At 40.4% G+C, this 24,292-nt stretch overlaps 1 protein-coding gene across 1 annotated transcript; it reads left to right on the top strand.

Annotated features, from left to right (window-relative positions):
* The first annotated feature begins 235 nt into the window (after positions 1-235).
* LOC149801864 (uncharacterized) lies at positions 236-23,322 on the top strand. Its single transcript, XM_089954359.1, has 4 exons — positions 236-360; positions 18,872-18,980; positions 20,105-20,247; positions 22,482-23,322. Exons 1-4 carry the CDS (start codon positions 330-332, stop codon positions 22,907-22,909), a joined length of 711 nt encoding a protein of 236 aa, XP_089810485.1. The 5' UTR covers positions 236-329; the 3' UTR covers positions 22,910-23,322.
* The last annotated feature ends 970 nt before the right edge of the window (positions 23,323-24,292 follow it).

Here is a 24,292-nt window from a genome sequence, read left to right as displayed (position 1 = left end):
TTGAATTCAGTATAGGAAGTTTTAGTATTCCGCAGACAAGTCATGTAGATTTGAATTCAGTATCGGAAGGTTCAATATTTCGTAGACTATTCATGTTGCATAATAATACAACAACACGCTAACGCCAATCATTGTTTAACTGAACTTCAGCCAGGCATTAAGTCACGTCTCTTAAGTGCATAAAATACAACCTATTGGAGACACAACATAGGTCCCATTAATAAGTTTATCTAGATTTCGTTGACGTCATCCAATGGAGGTCATAACACATTTTATTATTGGGAATTAAGACAGTGTTCTGTAATAATCTGGTCGTCAAAGTAAACAGGATGTGGAAAGTGTTTCTGATTGTACAGCTGGGTAAGCAATTTGCTGTTTCAGATGAAAACTTAAAGACAATAGAACTAAGAATAGCCTACAAAACCGTTTTCTTCAGGAAAAAAAAGTAACAAAACAAGTGATTAAAACACTTTTTCGCAACTGTGGGGGAATGCAATGTTTATATGCAGCTGTAACGGAGGTCAAGTTATTAAAAGCTACAGTTTATAAGTAATTTTGTGCGTACATATCCATAGTTAAATATATCATTTGTGAAAAAGTAGCGATACTTTATTTAATTTAATTAGCCTAATTTGAGTGTGGGGATACAAACTCGCTTGAAAAGTAGGAGACGGTGTAACACATAAACATGATTTCATTCAAAGACATGCACCTTACATGCATATCTATCTATCTATCTATCTATCTGCTTTCTATCTATCTAACTACCTATCTATCTATCTATATATCTATCTGTCTGTCTGTCTATATATCTATCTTTATATATATATATATATATATATATATATATATATATATATATATATATATATATATATATACACACACACACACACAGAGTCTTTCTTTAGCTGGCTTGTACGGTCTTGCCCACACATAAGCCTCAATTTCCACTTCTAAATTTTCAAAGCTGAACATTATCAGGATATATTATGGTCTGAAGTGAACCAATATTTTAAGCACAGGAAAGAACTATTAGAATTCCGTAACATTACCGTTCAGATTAGAATACAATTATCATCTTCGTGTGAAAGTAACCAGAAATATAGCAGTATCCCATACACGTCCATTGATTCAGATTTCATAGAACTCCATTCTAAACAAGGGGTCTCTAACTAAATAGGCCTAATTTGCCTAATGCGGAGACCTTTCTAAATCATGTAGCAACACTAAAATAGGCATAATTTACCTAATGCGGAGACCTTTCTAAATCATGTAGCAACACTAAAATAGGCCTAATTTACCTAATGCGGAGACCTTACTAAATCGTGTAGCAACACTAACATAGGCATAATGTACCTAATATGGAGGCCTTACTAAATCGTGTAGCAACATTAAAATAGGCCTAATTTACATAATGTGGAGGCCTTACTAAATCGTGTAGTACACTAAAATAGGCCTAATGTGGAGGCCTTACTAAATCGTACAGCAACACTACATTTTATTGCTTGTTATCTGCATACATAGCGTGCATACTTTATTTGTTTGCGACAAATGTAAGTATTCCTCGGAAATATAAAAATATCACGTTTTTGTTGTTGTTGTTGTTCTAGGGTTTAACGCCATTTTTCAGCACAAGATAGGCTATACATAGCGGCCAGTATAACTGGTGGAGGAAGAACCCTGGAAAACCCAGGGAAGAACCACCGACCCACGAGAAGCTACTGGCAGGCTTTCCCACGTACCCACGCTAGCCGAGCCTTGGACTCGAACACACGCAGACAGAGGTGAGATGGCAGTGATCCGGAACGGTGAGCGCTTTAGACCACTCGGCCACTCGGGGCCCCTATCACGTTTTTGAATGGACCCATTAATTGTCAAAATTTAAATGTAACTATTCTATTATATAACTTGTTTCAGTCGCATTCTACGTGGAACTTTAGCTTTGGTATGCGCATTTACCAATTTACTGATTTTGTGTGTATTTCAATGAATATTCTGGCCGCAGTGGACCCAAATACTATTGTAATCGTTCGGATGACATGTCTTGTATCAATGTATAGTTGTAGACAAATAAAAGCTCTGCTGTCAATACAGTATTGGATTTCCCGTCGACAGCTTCCGTTCTGCTTCCAGAACTTTATATTCGTTGTAGCGGGAATCTCCTATAATGTGCACATTTGTCCATCCAATCGAGTTGTAGGGTTAACCGTTCCTAGTCAGGGTGCAACGGACAACTTTGATGCTCATATATATTTTTGTTGCATACACCTGCTAATATAAAAAATTCTTTAAAAAAAATAAAATGCACGAGTGAGATCAAAAAGGTCCACATTTTTGGATAGGTATAACAAAGCAAAACATAAGAATTTTATTCACTTGATCTGAGAAGTGAGCGGAAATTAATAGAATAAAAAGTTGATGCATCCCACCCACGATCAACTACATTTGCAAGTATAAATTCTTAAACCAAGATAAATATATATTCAAATTCGTATATCGTTCTAAACCCCCTTGACAATAGACTTGTCAATGATTCGATGTAAATAAGCCTAAGTCATACGTTAGAACTGAATGTGATGTTGATAAGTATAACGTTTCTATTACTGAATGCGACTCTCGGGATTATAATGTTTATGTGACTGAGTGTAACAATGAGGATTATACCTCTTTCTGAGCAGCAGAGGGGGCGAATCGGACATTTTGTCCAATCGTTATTTTGCTTAATTATTACTTTCTGCACTCAACGATCTAGTGTCGTCAGCGCCTGGTAAAAAAAAAACGACGTCGTCGTTGGGGGATCGTCCAAACGTCATTTGGTTTAATTAACACCTTCTGCGCGTCTATCCCCAGCGTCGTCAGCGTCCGGTAAGCACATCGACGACCGCGTCGATGTCATCGCCCCCTCTGCTGCTATGATCTTACAAACAGAGTGATCACTAACTCCTCCTCTTGTAGATCAATTAGGTTATTTGACTGATCGGTAAGTCTAAAATTAATTCTCGTTAAAAACCGATCATGGCATCGCATATAGACCGGATTAATCGGACTCTCAACGATTAAAAATCCCGGAGGGGCTGTTGGTGAAAATGAATAAAGGATGTACCCCTGTTGAGCCTGATTTGATTGCTTGGTATCCACCTGGTAACTCCCTTCGATAGCATCACACACTAGATTAATTGCTATCACCGATGCGATATTTACGTTGTACGGGGCAATATGCCTACCACCATCTCCGTTATCGTGTCTGAGGATAGTTGATGGACCGAGAAAATCATTAAGAGAATTTTTTAGTTCTGGCGCGTTGTATCCTGGAAACTTGAAATTGGGTAAATCGGCTTCTGTGATATTATACTCGGTTAGGAATTTTTGTTTATTACCATCGCTGTTAGCGGATATTATTTTAACGATTCGTTCATTGATATATTCCATGTCTGATATAAGTTGATTTAACACCTCAACGTGTTCTTGTGCTTTTGTCTCTCGTAGCTGTTCTAGTTGTGAATGGTAAATATAATTAATCTCGGCAAACGCATTAGTGATATCATTTAAATTAACTGTTAATACGACGATCGATTCAGGGGTTTTGTCATACTGAAAATACCACTGCATGGCGTCCCTGTCTTGAAATATAAACCTGCTGGGTAATGACGTGTTTTTCATAATAGACAAATTATCTTGATAAATGGGATTAATTTTATGATACGATTGCACATTCGTGTGCAAGCCCGCGGGGTTTTCATTAGGTGGATTTTCGGGCCAACCTAGTATGGTTCTTATTGAACTGTTATAAATATCAACCATATACCCCGGTGTGCTTATTTCAATCGTCGACGATAACGTCGGTTCATGAACCGTAATAGCGATTTTTGATTCCTTTCCTGTGATCGATTTTATCCTGCGTTGAAATTCCTTATTGATTTGTTCTATTTGGTATGACCCAGTTGGTATTGTAACCTCATTCCAGTCTGGGGTCCCATCGGGCTTATTTGTCCATGCAAAAACCAGCGAGTTATTAGGTTGTTGTCCGTTAAATGCGTCCGCTCGGATATTAGGCCAACTGTGATATACTCGCAATTTTGCCAGCGCTATTTCCTTCACTGGAACCGGCGATGGGAAGTTCACACTAAATTCGGGTTTCGTTGACGTTATTGATATCATATTTGTTTGTACCGGAGTGGTGTTCTCCGCGATCCGCTGAAGTAATTGAGACCCTTCGGGGTTCAGCGACATTATTATTATTCGTTGTTTTTAGTGTCTAATTTTAACAACCAGGTGGTTTCGGCTTCCAGTTGAAAATCCTTGATTTTTGACATCGCGGAGCTATACAACTGGACCATCGTGGAGAATTCAACATCGGATATGAACAAATTATCAATCGATAATGAGATCAACCCGGATAATTTCGAGTACGCGTCGGATACTATTTGATGTTTTACTGTATACTCGTCGAGTTTTTTCTGAAAACACGATAATATCTTCCTAGTGATTGCGTTGGCGACTCCAGCAATTGTTGTCATCGCGGAAACAGCGATTGGAACAGCGATCGGGGCTATCGTGGTTACCGTGGATAAAATAACACCGGTACCGGCTACTATACCCGACACCGAGTACACGACCGCGTCGATGGTGGTTATTTTTCTGCGGTATTTTTTTATTTTTGCGCGGTATTGTTCGGAAAGCGTTTTCAAATTCGCGGAGAATTCTTTTGCGGTATCGAATCGATATTGATGTGACGTCGGTGATACCTCTGATTCAATTACCCTGGTGGTCATTTTTATTTTAAAAGAGCTAGTGTTTTTAATTACTTAGATCCGCTACAAATTCCACATACCATGTGATGTTTGTCCTAAATAGACTGCTATCAACGGCCTTAATCACAAACCGTTCAATTGTGTCCTTGTCAATGATTGTTGACACTGTATTGTTAAACCCGGATGAACTCGACGATGATATACTAAACTGCATCGCCGAAATCAATGTCAATCGATAAATGCCCTTAACAGTTGCGGTGATATCTACTGTATTCTGTGTAGGAGTCCAATCGAATGATCCATGCCGAATTGTGTATACTGTGTTGATGATGTTCTCATGAGGGATTTTTATTTTTTTGAATTGCTCTTCTACTCTCGGTAGTCCGTCTTTAATCGCTTCAACAATAAATTTGATTATTCCTATTTCCCGTGTATGTCCGTCTATACTTTTTTTGTTCTCTGTAACCTTAGTAATGAGTGTATTTATTTCCTGTGTGTACCCGTCGATATTTTGTTTGCTCACTGCAGTATCAACAGCGATTATTCTTATTTCCCGTTCATGCGAGTCTATACTTTTTTTGTTCGCTTCAACCTCGGTTTTGAGCGTTACTATTTCCTGTCCATACGCAGTGATATCATTTATAGTTGTTGTAATCTCATCCAGCTTGGTATTTTTTTTACCAAAGAATTTATCAAAGTTGTTATCGACCCTGTTAAAATTTTTTCGCAACGTGTAAAATTGACCCGACAGCGTTGTAAACTCCGAAATAGTAGTTTTTATCCCCGCAAGATTCGGTTCGGTTACCGTCGGGGTCCCGAAAAAACTAGCGGTAGTGAGCTGTATATCGGTGATAGATTTTTTCACCTGCGCGTCAAGTTCGGTCACCGATTTATCCAACCTCGTAAAACCGTCTCGGATTAATGTTATCGTCGATAGATGTTCACCCGGTTTGAGTCGTCCGTCGCCGGTATACAACGCGATAGCGTCCTCGGCGGTATCACGCTGTCGTGTTAAAACATCATCCAGCGACACATTACTGGATTTCAATTTACCCTGGCGGTCTTGAAATACAACTATTTCGCCTGGGTCAACACTTGTTAAATTCAACGTATCAGCGATTTCATCCTCGATTAGTTTTTTTATGTCATCGGTGGCGGGCGTTTCCTTGGATTCTTTCACCGCCGAAACCGGTCGTCCCCAGATATCAATCATCGTTATTGTAAAAAAACGGTGTTTCTAATTAACCCGCCGGGCCTCTACGACCCCACTAGTGTATTCGTTTACAACCTCATGAGGTGGTTTCCGCGATGATGAAATCGCCGCGAGTACGTTCAATACCTCACGGCCACATATCGGTGGGTCACTTAATTGCTGTGTTGGCAGCGTGGAATAAAAAACCGGGGCTGAACACGCCCGGACATACCGCATGAACTCTTTCGGCGGAGCTAACCCGTATGAATCAAAATAGACGATCGCGCGCGGATCAATCGCGTACGCAACCCAATGAGTTCCCGCTCCGGAGGACCCATCGAGGTTAATTATGCCGGTTTCAATATTCCTTGGTGCCGCCGGTAATTGATCCCTCATAAAAACACCTCTGAAGTTTTTTATCGCTAGCGCGTTTGCGGCGTCTATTAAATCAAAATTAGACATTGGAGTCATTAAACGGTTCCCTGTAGTCTTAGACCCTTTCCCGAGTACCATGAATACGGGGTTCCCGGTAGTCTTAGACCCTTTCCGGCTACGAGTCGTTTTTTTTTGTAGCCTTTCCCGGTTGCCTTCTTTAATGCCATCCCCGCCGCGGTTCCAACGGCTCCTAACGCCGCCGCCTTAGCCACTGCTGGTGCGGCCGCGGCAATCAACGCTGGAATCGCAGCTAACAGCGGAAATATCCCACCGGTCTTTTCCATGTTTTTAATTGCTGCGGCTGAAAAATCTATTTGAACACCTTTTTTATTCTCCATCGCATTATTGAAATGTTTTATTTGACGCGCCGTCAACGATATCTTATGATTACCACCCGCCATCTGTGACGGCTTCAGCGTTATTGTGGTTCCGCATTGTTTAGCCGACTTTGATCGTAATTTCTTGACTTGACCATCAGTCAACTCTACACTGACGACACTATACGACATTTATTGTAAACGCGTTTATACTTTCAATTACATGTTTTCCACTGGCGCATCAACGATTCTCATTCGTCCACCAACACCTTCTAGCAGCATTGATTTATCGCTGAGAATGACAGCAACCGCTCTATAATTAACATTACCCGGGGCTATACGAGCTCGGAAGTGTATATCAACGACGGATTGTCTCGTTAAATCAAGATGTTCCAGCGAAAAATAATAAATCGGATACAGGTTTTTAAAATCAAGTTGTGATATTTGCAAACCAGTGTCGACGTTTTGATCACGACCCATATATGACAGCAATCGATGATACACACGTGCGATATGGTTGTCGCCGTAATTAAGCTGTATGTCCTCGGATGGTTCCTGTTGTCCGTTTATTCTCAGCGAAACATCCCTGACTCCTAATTGATCAAATATCATATGGCTGCGTTCTTGACTGCCCAATCGTTCCCTATTCTGCAGCGCTATGAATATATGACGCGGGGCTGAAACACCTTGTTTTGATGCCAGGTGCCATGTAAACGTATCGGCGACGTTATCCTCTTTAGCATCAGTTGTTACCGCTAGCCAACTCAACAACGATTTCCCTCCCTGTTCCATAAATGCTAACAATCGTGCTTCCGTGGTAACTGATGGAGTCAGCACCGGCATCCACAATGCCATTTTAGTTAAAATGACTTTACCGGCAGCGACGCCAGCAGCACGCCATATTGCATTGTTATCATCGCCCCTTCGCGTCAGCGCGATTGTATGCTTAGCCCCATAGATAACCTTCCTAACATTTCTGCAGAATCCAAATATGTGATGGAGTGGAATCGCGCATGAAAACTGTCGGCGTGGTCCTTGCAACATCCCTACTCGTGTTGCGAATCCCATATTGTAATTATCGTTAAGACTTTTTATAATATTGAAATTAGCGCCTGGTCTTGCTCTGCGGTCTGGATTGGCTGCTTCAGCTTGATCAGCAACTGCGGTATCTCTTTCCGCCAGCACGTTGATGTACTGAATATGGTCAGCGTTATTAGTGGTGTCCTTTGCGAACATTATAGATGGGCCCGCCGATCTTGTATAATCATCCGAGTATCTCGCCAACCCAATTATCGTCGTTGCAACATCAACCTCGCGTTCTATTGATTCAATTTCTCGCCCGTCAATAAGATATCTGGCGCTCTCAAATAACGCCATGATACCGTTGTTGACGAAGCCAACTCGAACACGATGGTCATCTGCGTATGGTGCATTATCGGCGGCATTTGTCACGAGTTCTCCCTCGATTTCGATAAACGCTTCACACGGCAGAAAGTATTTACTGGTATCTTGGACCTGAAGTTCAATTCGCGATCGTAGGTCAGGTTGCGCTGCATAATAAGAATAAAATTGATAATCACGGACAGAATCATCCCTGCGCACTGGGGCGTCCATATCAAACGCGGGATCAGCGGTACGAGCAAACATTCTATTATTTATCATGTTGATGTTTTCAATTGCGATTTTTTCGTCGTAGACCACTTCCCGCTATCGCGTTCATGAGCGCGTTGGTTGCCGCATCGGCTGATGGCGAAGTCGCCAACGACTGAGTCGTCGCCAACGACTCTAATTTTTCTTCCACGGCGTTATTTATTACTTTACTGACATTTGCAGGCATCACTGTCGTTGATGGCATTACCGGTGGTTTCTGTTTTCTTTTTGAAAATCTCTTGGATTTCACCAATGACATTAGTTTGTCCCGCGCGGCTGAAAGCGCCTTTCCGGCAACATCTCCAATAGCGCTGATTCCCTTATCACGAATAACATCAATAGCCTTCATTCCTAATTGTTTGGCTAACGGCGCTACTTTTGGAGCCATTCTTGTAAATAACCCCGCAATGGTGCTACCGAGACCATCTCCATAGTACGCGCGGTAAACAGGCAATCGCGAGTTTACCACGTAGACGAGTACTGGTTTATCGTGGTTGTAGTGTATGATCATCCTTATTAAAACACCAGTTTCCAATTAATCATCCACGAGCTCGTCTATGAGCGTTCGATATGCATTAATGTCCATAATACCGCCTGCAAATAACCGCTTGCAAATATCAGCGGCCTCATTGATTATTTCCGTAGAGTTATTTCCGGCTCGTTTTCCTCCGATTAGTACTTCCAGCCGTGATATATCACTGAGAACACTATTAGGGCAGGTAACGCCGTAGGATTCTTTACCAACAGGGTATCCTTTTCCTTTTTTTGGTGTTCTACTCTTAACTTTCTCGAGGAATACATCGTAATTTGGATCACCACGATGTGGTAATGCATCTTTATGTTTACTCGCTAAATACACTATTCTTGCCCAGTTCTCCGTCGAGGTTATTTTTTCTTGTAACCTTCATTGATATACTCATCTCGAATGCTCTTAGTTGATGTTGTAGCAACAAAATTAACTAATTCTTCATCGTCGTCGATGTCTCTAATTTGATCTATTGCGGACTTTTTAAGAACATTACGGGGTATATTCCCCTCTTTCTTTTTTTCTTCCGGTGTTTCTTTTTCTGGTGTTTCTTCCGGTATTTCTTCTTCTGGTTTTTTCGCAGTAGCACCTAATTCTTCTTCGTCGGCCATTGTAACATAAGGTTCTTGTGGTTCCGTTATAGCGAGTGGTGGCGGCCTCCGTGTTGTAGCAGCCGCTATTTTCGCAGGGAGTGTTTCTAAAGACCTTTTTGTTTGTTCGGTCTGAGCCGCTATCTTTTCAAGCGCATCGAGAACGGGTACAGTTGCCGCCGTAACATCTTTGGTCGCTTTAGTTACCGGGGCAAAGAGTTGTTCGCTTCCAACAGTAAAATCGGTTTGTAGTTGCTGCCGCGTTTGAAGTTGTTCTCGGACCCTGTCTCGTAACGGTATAAACTTTTTAAGCGCCGCTAGCCGCTCTCTGGCTAGCCGAGTAGTAAGTGATTCGCCTACCATTATTGCAATTGCGAAGCAATTTCTAATTTCTCGCCGGAGTTTTCGTCTATAATCCTTCTAATGTTTTTGATCTTGCTAAAAATCTCCCGGCGTCGTTCATAAACACGTCCAAGTTTTTTTTCGTATTATTTCAACGGCAGTGAATAGTCCAATGAATGCATTTGCGTCATTGTGGTACAAGTTTTCATTAATCGTATGTTGTAATCGTTTTATAAAAAAGTACTCGCGGGCCAGGGTAAAACGCCCCCGTTTCGACTGTTCGTTAATAATCTCATAATCGGATAATATTTTTTCACTGTCGAGACCATCAGATAATTCAATTCCTTGATTTTTTAATTTTGAAATCTCAGTTAATATATTATTGATGTCTTGGGAATCCATATTCTTATAAACATTTTATTTCTAATATCAAAAGTTTTAATAAAATTTAAGTTAAAATTTAATAAAATTTAAGTTTAATAAAATTATTGGGGATCATTTTTGACCCCGTTTTTTGTATGGACAGTACAATGCCGTAAATCTCCACTCGAGTGTTGTGGCAGATTGCAGGCATACATGGACAGTACAATGCCGTAAATCTCCACTCGAGTGTTGTGGCAGATTGCAGGCATACATGGACAGTACAATGCCGTAAATCTCCACTCGAGTGTTGTGGCAGATTGCAGGCATATACATATACTTAATTAAGGACATTCACATCTTGGAACCCCAAAGCATACATCTCCGGGGAGGGAGGCCTAGGGTGACAAACGTCATCGTAGACCGCCCAGAAGATATGCTTGGGGGACATCACTACATGTACTTAATTAAGGATGAATATATTTACAATGAAATGATTGATGGATGATGGGACGACACAAGACAGCACAAACATAAAACGGCGGGGCGGAACTCTACGGCCAATTCAACCAATCAAAAGCAACCCAATTAAATTAACCCGGTTGCATGATTGTGAACAAAAGACAACCACACGCCCGGGTCAAGAGCGTGGGTTAGTTTTGATTAGTTGAATTGGCTTTCGAAAGCCCCAGGCTTATAACGAGTCATCTTATATATAAAGTGACTAATACAGCGGCGTCACAAGGTGTGTGTTAATTTGAATTCCCTTGAATCGTTAAACCCTTAAATACTTATTAATGGTGTTTCACGGCATTTAAATGAAACCAAATACTCAAATAAAACACTAAAAAAAAGAATACAGCTGTTAGATAACAGCGTGTATTTCATTAGTTTTCATCGTAAAATGATTAATTAATCGCAACATTAATTGGACTTCAAGGGACGTAACTCTTGTCATGCGACGCTATCACAAAACGAGTTATCTCCCTTTGATGTTATATATGAAAATCGAATTCTGTGACCCGTCTTTTTTGAGATCGCTGTTTGATATACTCGTTCTGCAACAAATTGTATTGAAGCTCTACAAATATCGAAATATTTTCCTGCCTCATTCATCGACTGAAATATTTTTTCCTCGTGAGTTGTTGTATCAAATGATTTTACGCTTTTTGCTTTTTTTGAGCATTTACCAGTTTGGCCTTTTTTACTATTTTCACTCTGAGAGATGGCTTGCAGATTACACAGTCTGTTATTTTGAGGACATCCATCAATATGATCAATAACGAGACCGTCCTCGATTAATCCGTTGAATGCTTCAAATACCACCCTATGAACATAATACTTCTTCTTTCCGGCACCAAACATCAAGTATCCGTGATTATTTTTCCATCCAACCGGCTTCTTCAGTCTACAATTTCTAACAATACCGTCTCGAGATGCCTCGTAATTAACGAGCACGGGATGCGGCTGAAATTCTTGGTCCATTTGTATAATAATACTACTTGTCTAATTCATTATTTGGTTTAATTATAAACCTTTCAATGTAGTCTTGGGGGGTTTTGATGACGAAGTCGGCGGTGGGGTCAATGACGGCGTTTTTTATTCGTTTATCGTAATAGCGTTTTAGTTCCCTGTATCGCTTTCCGCCACAATTAATACACAACTGCGATTTTCCTCTTACACCAACGTGGCAAACCAAGCACGGGAGGGGGCCAAGAGAACCATTACGAACGCTTTGTAAATGATACCCGCAGAATTCACCTCTACATGATTTATTGCACGGGGTTGTCGACCCAATCATCAACCATTTGCATTTATTCATTATACTATATTCTTTTATTTAAATACTTGTTTTAATTATATGGATGAGTTTGAGAGATTAGCAGTAATTAAGCCCCGGAAAAATATTAAGTTCAATCTCGATAGAGTCCTCAAGGACACACCAAAAGCGTTAATAAACGATAAAACCCTGTTGAATAAAATACGCGATTGTATCAATGAATTCAAACGTGATGGTGCATCTCATAGTTGGTCAACATTTCGAATTGATGGTGTTGTTGATGCTACCATGAACGACAACCGCGCAGCAATGATAATATCACAACTTGACGGTAAAAGGTATTTCTTCAGAGTAAAATTCATTGTCCGGGTGGAATCAGGCGATTGGATCATACGTGATAAATTTGAACCAGTTCTCAGCGACATGAAAACAGTCATTGTCAGCCGCGACTCCAAGCCGGGGTTGTTAACCGGAATTGACAGACCATACTATGAACGAGCGTATCCTGAAACAGCAGTTGTTTATGGAATATACCCGTTAAATAAGAAACCTGATATCTGAAAACTGAAACCGATGAAACAGTCAACTGGGATAAATTGTGTAGCAGAACGAATAATAGAGCATTTTACAAATGCATGTCGAGGAAACAAATTGACTGATTTACGACGTAGCAAAATCAACCAGTGGGAACTAACCGTAAAAGAGCGTGGAGCAACCATCAGCGACATAGCGAGATTAGAAACATCGCTGAGATTTCCAATAACCGTTACAACGATAACCGGTGAAGTATTATACGAATCGAAGTATAAATCGAAAGGAGCCCCAATCAAAATTATTGATCATAACGAACACGCGTGGACGCTCGCGATCACAGTGTTTCCACGGGATAGAACAGTAAAGTATATACCCGAAGAATTTTTAGGAGAAGAATTCTCCCGGGACGGTTTTCTCGCGGAGAGGAAACTATTTGATGCTATTGCCTACTTGTGTAAAAACGACCCTGTATCAGTGTGGTTACTTCGCAGCGCTGAAAACGATGTGGATACCTTTGATCAGTTTGTAAGACCAAACGGTGAATTATATCGCACTGAAGCATTTCACAACAGGATGAAAAAAACCGCCATAGAATTTGAGGAGCATGATGAACAACTGCTAACAAATTGTTTTACGATTCCATCGGTTGTAGCTCATGTTGCAGCAAGGAAAAATGCGTGGAGACCAACGCGCAAGGAATTTCTGCCGGATGTACAATCCAGTTGTTTGGAATACTATCACGGTGGATTATGGAACACTGAATACAACCGCGACGCTATGATCTCGGTTGATATGGTTGCCTGTTATCCAGCGAGTTTTCTCGGGTATGGATCCGCCGCCGAGTATTTCAAACGATTTGGACACCCGAGACATGAAATGACTCGTGTTGCTATTAATGGACCACTGCCTGATTTTGATTTAACCGGATTCGCTCGCATAGTATCATTTGAATTCGCGGCAGGACTCCATCGCTGTTGCTATATTTGGATCGGTAGACACATGGCTGAAAAGAAGTGGCTGCCAATAGCGCTGCTACGGTATATGATTGATTGTAGCATGCTAGTTTCGTTGATTGTCAGTGACGCGATTATATCATACCGAGCGCAAACTGAAGTCTGGTTACCAGAACCGGAGCGTCTAGATAGCATAATTGACGAGTCCAGAAAACACATCGATGCCGACGAGGAATATATCATCGAATGGTCCAGGAGGATATTTAACCAACGAAACCGCGAGGCAAAAGATCTCGGTAGAAGAATAATTGGTAAGTTCACACAAGGTGGAAAAAACCACGACTACAAACGATATTGCTCACGGCTGATTATAGATGACGCAGAATATGATTTCGTAATCAAGGACGCAGTGGCAAAAAATAGATACGTGAACTGCAAAACAGCTTTCTTGTCCAATGGAACGAGGTTGGGTACAGTTGTTACCTACAGCGATGGAGACAGCCCGGCGTATCCACATTTGAGGGCGTCTATGCTGGGTTATGCCGCTATCAATTTATTCTCGATGATAAATAGATTCCCCGATACCGCGGTTAGAGTAGCCGTTGATTCGTTTTATGTTGACGTAGCGTGTAAGGAAAACGTAGCCGAGTTTACTAGTCCGGACGAGAGTTGGGGTACATGGAGAATTAAAAATGAAATACGACGCGATTATTCCCCGTCAGCAGATGTCACCGTTGAGAACAACTACTTACGCGGTGATAAATTGTCAGAATGGTCTAATGCACCATCGTGTTCTGATCCAATTTGTAGACACAAGACGGTTTATTTAAGCGGCTGTGGCGGGTCAGGAAAGACGACTCGGGCAATTGAATTATTTCGAACGCGGGCAAGTATAATCGTGCTTACACCGACCCATAGACTAGCGCGAGAGATAAAACAACGAAATGTTGACGCCGTTACTTATCACAGCTTTTTTCGATACAGCGGTGGTGAGTGGTCTCCTGATCGAATGGGTGAAAAATTTATTCCCGACATTATCATCTGGGATGAGATATGTACTGTTTCGTTAGATGTTTTACAAATGTTTCTTGAGTGGTTTCTGCGCGCGAATACAGCGGTGATCATGTGTGGCGACCATGGCCAACCACCACCATTTGTCGGCGAGGGTCCACATGATTGGTTAAGGGGTTTTGTGGACTATTATGAAGAAACCGATACTGATTACCGAGCACTTGATGAACAACTGCGCGAGGTTAAAAAACTAATCAGATTACAGCCGGATAGAGTTCAGTGTGAAATAATCCGCGAGGTAATTCCGGAAACGCCGTTGAATGAATTCTGGGAAACATGGAGACCAAACGATTTGATTGTAGCGAGTAGAAAGATAGTCAGAGACACACTTCAGCGGAAGTTGTTTACGTTGCATAAGGAAAAGTTTCCAACGCGTCCAGTGCCGTTATGTTATAGACCCGCGGACACACGGCGGCAGAACATTGAAGTTGAAATTCCAGGCCGGACAGAAAAACAAATTCTCGTGCTGAATGATATCGTGCTCGTTGATATCGGTGTCGTCGAGGACGCGCTACGTGCTGATAAATCCCCGTGGACGCTAGGATACGCAACAACAATACATTCCTCGCAGGGACTAACCATCACGGACACAATTGTTTGGATAGTTGATAATCGCATCGAATGGTCGAATCTAGTCTATCTTGCAGTGTCCAGAGTACGAAGGATAAATCAGCTTCGAAGAATTGTTATTGACGAAGCCACCGACGAAGCCGGCGACAAAGTCACCATCGATGCAAGCGTCATTGATAGAAAACTCTCGGGTTACCGCCAACAGGATAAAAAAAACAGCGGCGTTTTGATATTGATGCCGAATTAATAATCTCGCTACGACAACAACAGAATAATCACTGCGCGAGTTGCAATTGTATAATGAGTTGGCGTTATTCGGATAAAGACACTCGCCAATTTACCGTGGATAGGATCGATAACAGTCTCGGTCATGTCAAAAACAATGTGAGGTTGACCTGTCTTGAGTGCAATAGACGCAACGGCGCTAGATAAGACCACGTGGGGGCAATTGAGTATCGTTAGGTATCACTTGTAGTTGCTCGCGTGTAAATCCGCGCTGAGGAGCAGTTGAATCCAGTCTGTAGATCGGTGGTCTACCAGTTGATCGTGTTATCGTTGATATGTTATGTGTGGTAACACTCCAAATAGGATCGGTAGCCCCTTTTTTACCGCCTTCAAGCTCTCCTGGTTCATATAGATATCTAACAGTGACATCGCCAAGAATCGGCTTGGAAACGCTATTTATTTTTGATTTTCCGGGTATATACTCGTATTTAATCGCGTCGCTGGGCTTCATGTTAATTACTCGGGTAATCTCGTTATTTAACGCTACAATTACGCCTGGCAACCTTTTAACCCATTCACGAGATCGTTTTTCTTGGATGAATTCCTTCGCGTATTGATATCCAAATAACCGTTCAGCGAGAGTCCGATTGAATCGTTCAACAATTGCCTGATCACGATGTAGCGCAGTATGACCTCGTCGTATCGCGACGCTATGATGTTTCAGCGTTGATAAAACAGCGCCGCGAAATTCACTACCGGGATCAACTTGTAATAGATTTGGCCAGCGCAGAGGGCCTCTTCGATAAATTCTTTCAAACGCAGCGGCTACTTCAGTTGCCGACTTTGTTTTTAACGGCTCCGCTTGTTTGTATCGACTCGCAACATCAACTACGGTTAGCGCGTATTTGTAACCGTTGTCATGCGGCAAAAATAGTATATCAGCCTGATGAACTTCATTAGGTACGCTGACATCAAAGCGCGAGAAGTTGATTTGTTTAGGCGGTGGTAGATAGATTTGCCATATAGCCTGTTTGGATAACCAATTAGCCGCAGTGGTCTTTGTTACCTTTGCAGCGCTTGCAAGCTTACCAATTGCGGCCTTCCCCTTCCAGTATCCTCTCGGAGAATAATAGATGGATTCCATGTTGTTATTATAAACGCTATCGTTTTCAATTACCAGCGCCAGAAGCTCCGCTTCCAATCATTAATTTACCTTTCATAGCCGATTTTACCAACCATGAGGCCAATTTTTCTTTGACGGATTTATCAGGAATAGCATTTAATGCGTGAATTAATTTTACATCCGCGATATGACGCTGTTGCAGATCGCTACTTTTGTAAGCAACATCATGAGCATGACACGCCTTATCGATAGCGTTTATTGAATACTCACCGGGTTTGGGCTGATTTTGATCATCGAGTCTAATATCTAATCGTGTTCCGGGGCCACAGTAGCTATATCCTGGGAGGTGTTTTTCTCCTGGATACTTTGCCCACGGTGTTCCGGGGAGTTTTGCCAATTTGGCTGCGATGTCACCTCCTCGCTTTTTTTTAAAACATCCCCGGGTTTAATAGAAATAAATCTAAATTTCTTTGTACCGCATTGTACACACTTACCAGTAAGCGCCGATCTGTTATTTCTTGTTGTAGCGGTTGTCATATCATTTGTGCCAGTACGCACTCTACACTTCACGCAATATAGATCCATAATTTATGTATAGAGATATGAATATAATTGATTTTTCGGCGACTAAAACAAGAGAACCAGTTAAGCATGTTGCAGCGTTACCAAACTCGATCCGGATGATTATCATCGGACCATCTGGATCCGGCAAGACGCAATTGTTACTCAATTTAATAATGAGATGGATGAAGTGGGATAAGTTGTATTTGGTTGCTCCTAGCGTAGATGATCAACGATGCTACGAGGTGTTGAAAGATTTCAACGAGAATGCATCAGCGATCGCTAAAAAAAATGTTATTGAGTTTATTACGGATATCAATGATGCACCGGGTATTGATGATATTGATGGCGACGTTAACAATCTAGTCGTGTACGATGATGTTATGTTAGACAATCAAAAAAACCCAGCTAGGATATTTTCCAGAGGCAGGCATAAAAACACTGACGTGATATATGTCACTCAACGATACACTCAGATTCCAAAAGTAATTAGAGACAACTGTAATATTCTTGCTGTGTTCAACGGCGTTGATACACACACGCTACGAAATATTTGGCAGACATGGTGCGGCGGTGACATGGACTTTAATGTTTTTCGAAACTTTTTTAGTCATGCTCAGTCGACCCCACATGGATTCGTAACGATAAATTTACATGATCCTCGGACACGATATCGTATCGGACTTGACCAAATATTCGGTTAGTTGTAAATAATTTTCATTGTAAATAACTACTTAGCAGCAGAGGGGGCGATGACATCGACGCGGTCGTCGATGTGCTTACCGGACGCTGACGACGCTGGGGATCGACGCGCAGAAGGTGTTAATTAAACCAAATGACGTTTGGACGATCCCCCAACGACGACGTCGTTTTTTTTTTACCAGGCGCTGACGACACTAGATCGTTGAGTGCAGAAAGTAATAATTAAGCAAAATAACGATTGGACAAAATGTCCGATTCGCCCCCTCTGCTGCTTTCTGTTACTGGTTGTGTCTTTGAAGATTATAATGTTTATACTACTGAGTGTGCCTTTGAATAATATAATGTTTATGTCATTAAGTGTGACTGTGAGGATTGTAATGTTTCTGTTGCTGAGTGTGATTGTTAGGGATAAAATGTTTCTCTTACTCAGTGTGACTGTGAGGTTAATAATTTTTCTATTACTGATCGTGACTGAAAGAATTATAATATTACTGTTACTGAGTGTGACTGCGAGTATTATAATGTTTATGTTAATGAGTGTGCCTTGCAAGATTACAATGTTTCTGTTATAGTGTGACTGAGAATTTCATTGTTTCTATTACTGAACGTGACTGAGAGGATTGTAATTTTTCTGTTACTGAGTGTGGCTTCAAGACTTACAATGTTTTTATTACTGAGTGTGACAGTGAGGATTATAATGTTTTGTTACTGAGTATGTATTTGAAGATTATAATGTTTATGTAACTGAGTGTAACTGTGAGGATTATAATGTCTATTTTGTATAATCATGCGACATATGCTAGCTGGCAAGTGTAACTATGATGCGTGAGTACATCTCACATCAAGCGTTAACCATGGTGGAACATGTAACAATTTGTTTCATTAAGTAAGCCATAAAAATACAGACTCATTTGAAAACAATATAAAATTCATTCTTGTTCGCTATTGATTTATTTATATGCTAAAAGCTATTAATTGTTATGATGACTTTTGATCCTTTCTTTCTCATCTAATTTTTGTCTCTCGATACATAATCTTAAATACTTTTTATTTGTCCAAGATAGTTTCATCCACTGATATAAGGAGAGTGCACGAAAGTATGATCCCGCTAATTGATACTTTGTTGCCTTCGTTATTACACTTCAAGGTTGAAAATGGTGCAGTGTGGTGTCATTTCATTTTTCAGCGAAGTATGTCTCGTGTACCTTGTGCCTTTACCAACAGAACAATTGGACTAGAATTCGTGATTGCAAAGACAGCTGCTGTTCAGATGGAACTTGTTGTGACTATATGACGTACGTTTAATAACGTTTTGTGAGTGCGTGTGGTTAGATACATAATATCTATATATCGTAATTAAAAAAGAATATTGTATGATACGGTAACGTATGTGAAGAAGCATGTTGATACTTTATATGATACTTATAACATAGTTCGTGACTGAGTAAACGTATGATGTTTTTATATGATACTTATAACAGTTTTGTGACTGTATCTTATATATAACAACGAGTTGTGACTTTATGGTTCAAGTAAATTAATATGCTGTATATAAATATATTTGCTGGTTATAACATGTTATGACTTGGAGATCTAACTTTAGGAGCTTTACATTTTTTGTAACGCTGTTTATAGTGTTGTGTGTTTGTGACATTCATATAGGCTGCGACACTGTAACGTGCGTTTAGCAACAGGCTTTGACTTGTGAAGGGTACCTAATGGAAAATGCTACAACGTTTTAAAGTACACATATCAACGTGTTGTACGTGTAAGAGGTACCTTGGTTGGATTTTGTAATGTTCATTTACAAGCACGACCTGATTTAATAATGTACGTATAAGTTGCTGAATAGATATATTTGCGAAAGCTCTTGCGCATATAAAGTACAATCTATTGATATAATTTTGAACCTGCCCCATTTTGTAGAGTATCAACATCTGAAAGTTTTGTGTCGTAATTAATATAGGCACTGTTTTGTATCGTAATTAATATAGGCATTTTTTGACCAATCGACACCAAGAGGTTTAGGATGCAAGAAGATTAAACTTTATGACTGTGGAAACCACATGTAAAACGGGGGGAAAGTACAGAGGAAATTCACAATAATCACAAAAACATAGGCTAAATATATATTCAAAATTAGTCGGGATTTTCTCTCTCTCTCTCTCTCTCTCTCTCTCTCTCTCATTTCAATCGAATTCAGCAATAACTGAGCACTCATCGTTCATTATTTGATCTTTTTTTTTTATTGTTCTGTCTGCGTCGATTTCCGACTTCAGCTCCTACTTTGAATATAAAAGCGATAATTTAGTTTAGAAAATTATATCTCTTAATAATATTTATGAAATCAAATAAGAACATTGAATAACTCGTGAACTCAGACTAAAATTAAGCCGATATAGCCACTGCACTGTTTCAGAGCTAACCGGTCATTGGTAATTACAGCCGGAATCCTGGGCGGAGTAGTCCTCATAATTCTTATCGTCTGCCTTGTCTGCTGTATCAAGACGAGTAAGAACAAAAACCACATCCGCAGAATCAGGCCGGAGCACACCCAAAATGGTACTATCTCTCTCTCTCTCTCTCTCTCTCTCACAGGATGAAGCCGGGTTGGGACTGGATGAGAGAAAACACCGAAAGCAACTGCGTTTACAAGATGTTTATTTATAAACGCAATTTAAATATTAACAAATCTGACACCATTATAAACAAAAAGATAGGAAAATTATAAAGTTCCTAACATGTTACTATCAACAACAATTAACTCAACGAGAAAAAACTCAAAACCTGAATTTAACAAATGGAATTTCAAAACAAACGTAAAATCCCTATCACCGATCAACAAAATAAAAGTGATCTACACCCCAATATAAAGAAAGTCTTGAATGTATCGTTCAAATAACGATTTAGAAAAGAATGTAAATTTGGATGTATCGTTCATAAAACGACATTGAAAAGCAGTGTAAATTACGAACCTATCGATCGTTCACATAACGATATCGCAATAGGAATGCATGAAATTAAGAAATTCAATAGTGGAAATAACATGGAACACTATATATAACTATCGTGGCGTCCATTTGACGTCCAAGATGTTCCGGTTCCACGCGCTCTAGTCAATGGCCAGAGAAGCACCCACGCGCGGTCCGCTCCTCTCAGTCTCTTGAAAGGATCCCTCAGGAGCCTTCACATCAATCACAGACCCGATGGTCGCGAAGCCCTGGTCCCTCGCACCGAGAAAACCAGTATACTCTTCCGATCCAACGTCACCATAACACAGCGTATACGTCACACGAAACCACACAGAGTTCTGTGACTTAACATCAAACCATTATAAGGTACGGCAACATGTATAAGGCATGGCGGCATGTATAAGGCAGCTCTACAGCTGGAGATTTGCTTCCGTAAAGGGGTAAGCTTTCGGACAAGACTCTGCGTAATGTAATTTAGTTATAGAGAATTTGCTCTCTATGTACACTAGCTGTGACATATATGCGCAGCTAGGTACTTAGGTTTCCCGCTGCCGGCAATATGCACGTGCAGGGGTCCGAGTTTCGCTCAGGATTTCGAAATAACTAGAGCCGAAAAAATATACCACCCTCGGGTGACGCTGTACGCGGCAACGAAACCCAAGTACATTTTTGACAACATATACATATTGATATAACTCATACACAATTCCGTGACACACACACACACACACACACACTCTCTCTCTCTCTCATTTTCCCATAGATAAATTGCTGTGGGTAGATAATGATTGATATATAGATATTTTTATGTATATTTTATTGATCGGATGACAGTAGAATATTTACTATAAGATTTCGTTTTATAAATACTGAGTATTGTTATCTATAATTTTCAGACCAGAATAAATATTACAATTTGTTCCGATTCAAGTAAATTCTATTGCTCTGACAAAACACAAGAGACGAATTCAATTAGCTGATTGCTGGCAAGCATTCTAATCACTGGGTATGCTCAAAATCATTTTCGTCCTTAAAAAAGACACCTCCCTATATTATTTTGCCTTCGGCAAAAGAGCACATATTTGCCAGGCTATCCGGTGCCAAAATAATTATATTGCGACAAGTCAGTAATCTGATCTACGCTAGTATAAGCTCACCTCCAGACCTTGCTGAAAAAGACAACGTCGAACACACTAGTCTAGGACATCCGCACAACATTTGTTGTCATTTGTAGAGTATTTAAACGCGATCATACCAGTATGTGTTTCTTGTAATCAAGCTTAAATATTACACATTCACGAGGCTCTAATTCCACACGTCTAGTCTTTTCTTTTTTCACAAAATAGTATGATTAATCAGTACGCAATTCTAAGCAGGTGAACGGTATTTATGTCTGAACAAGCCCAGAACACATAACACAAATAATTATTGCTATCTCCAATTTTAAACATTTATACGCGAGAATATCCCACAAATTATGTAAACTAAGAAATTTGACAAGGAACATGTTACTAAACTAATCTATGCAGCCGCCAAAGTCTAGTAAATACGTTTCAGTAAGAATGACGCCTGTATCGAATAAAAAAAGTCCAATTGTTCGGTTTGAAAGATATATTTCCAACACCAATTCCTCACAAACAAATAAATAACCACTAAAATGCAACATATCTATATGTATAGATGTAAATACAAATAGCATATACCCTAGGTTTGTTACACTATGCCCTAAGTGTGGGGAAGGTGAAGAGGAGGGGTGGGGACTCATCGAACTTGTATACTACAATACATCATGTATGCACATCCGGCTTTTCCTTTCATTTTCAGATATAGAGGTATTCGACATATTCCGGAATTCAACTAGATTCGGGGCAGACAACAGAAGGATCATAACCTTCGTCGAACCTCCTCCCTATGCATCCTCCCCACCCCCGTACACAGAGGAAGACCCGAGTGGAACTGGAATAAACTCTGTCTTCTGTAACACACAGCAGCCCCGCTCTGCTAGTAGATCAATTAGAACTCTCCACAACCCGCCACCCTCATATTCAATTGATATTGCGGGCCGCGCGCGTGCGACGCCCTATCCAAGGTTGAGCACCTGTAAACGTTTCGCACATTGTACTAATGGTGTGTGTGTGCAATTTTATGTACAATGTATCCTATATATAGCCCGGATCAAGGTAACTCGTGATCATCCTCAAGTATGCTTCCAAAGAAACGTTCTATTTTTCACCCAGTGTTGGAGTCGATGAGCATTTAAACTGACAATCAGTGATGGCAATCTGATCTTAAGATTAGACTATTTATCAGGTCTAATCTAGTTGGCGAGATATGACTCGGGCCTCAGCCCCTAATGGGCCTCGAGAATATTTTTGTTTTTTAAAATAATAATTTTAATAATAAATCGTTGTCTATTTAGTTTTCTTTTAAATCTTTGAATAAATTATATGAGCTTGTTCTATGTATACCTAAATTTAAATGTAACCATGGTCAATGGGTTTCAAATTCGAAGTGGTCTGGGTCTCTCTCAATATCGGAAGGGTCTTTTTACTTTTATAATATGGGAATTACAGTCAGCTGATAAAATGACTTCAGGCAATTTTCATATGGGAATTTTAGTCAGAAACTAAAATGACTTAAGGCGATAATAAAGATATTGTCTTTCGGTTTAGGTTTTCTCAATTTCTTTGAGGCAGAATCCACCATGTTTGTATTTGAAGAGGATTATTTATTTCGACCGAGGATTTGGTAATGGACCGCAGCGTGAATATGTGCCATAACAAGTTCTCAAACATGCTTATATGGAACCAATACCGGGATTAAAAACATCTCTTCAACAGAACGGTTGGTTGCGTATCACGGATGAATTAATTTTGGGGTCCAGTTAGATTGGATCACACATTTTGCTTGTTCATCTTATTACATGGGTGCTAGGCACATCTTGTTGCAAATTTAAACGTAGTGTTATCCGTGAGCATGCATCAGTGCCATTTATAAAAGCCTAGTTTTAAAACTGACTGGCAGCATGGCAAGGTTTTGTTGTTGTAGGGTTTAACACCATTTTCAGCACAATATAGGCTATACATGGCGGCCAGTATAAAAGGTGGCTGCAGAACCCGGGAAAATCCCGGAAAGAATCACTGACCCACGAGAAGCTACTGGCAAGCTTTCTCACATACTCACATTGGCCGAATTCGAGACTCGAATCCACGCAGACAGAGGAGAGATGGCAGTGATCCGTAACGGTGAGCGTTTTAGACCAATTGGCCACTCGGGGCTCCGGCAAGGAAAGATGGATACGTTACTTGTATGGGATGAGTGACGCAGGTTTTGATATACATGTGTCTTTAACAGTGTGTAAAAAACCTAACTATTGGCTGATCTACAATCAGATATATAAAAGGAATAATGCTGATGCTACTGGTCAAGTCAGATGTAGTGTCTAAAAATGCACCCTTTGATCATAACTTTACGTAATAATTAACTCGTTAGTGTTTGGCTGTAAAACTGATTTCTGTTCGACACAACGCCGTTCTAACAATGTATCATGACTTGTCGCCAGTTTTGATCCTTACCATGAGGCACTCAACATAATCCGAGCAATTATGGATTGAATTTGTTTTATAATTGTGATT

This window comes from Sinohyriopsis cumingii, chromosome 4 (genome assembly GCF_028554795.1).
Source record: "Sinohyriopsis cumingii isolate HCF-2022 chromosome 4, ASM2855479v2, whole genome shotgun sequence".
NCBI lineage: Eukaryota > Metazoa > Mollusca > Bivalvia > Unionida > Unionidae > Sinohyriopsis > Sinohyriopsis cumingii.
The sequence above is the reverse complement of the archived record's forward strand: the minus strand, read 5'-3'. Positions and strand labels throughout refer to the sequence as shown.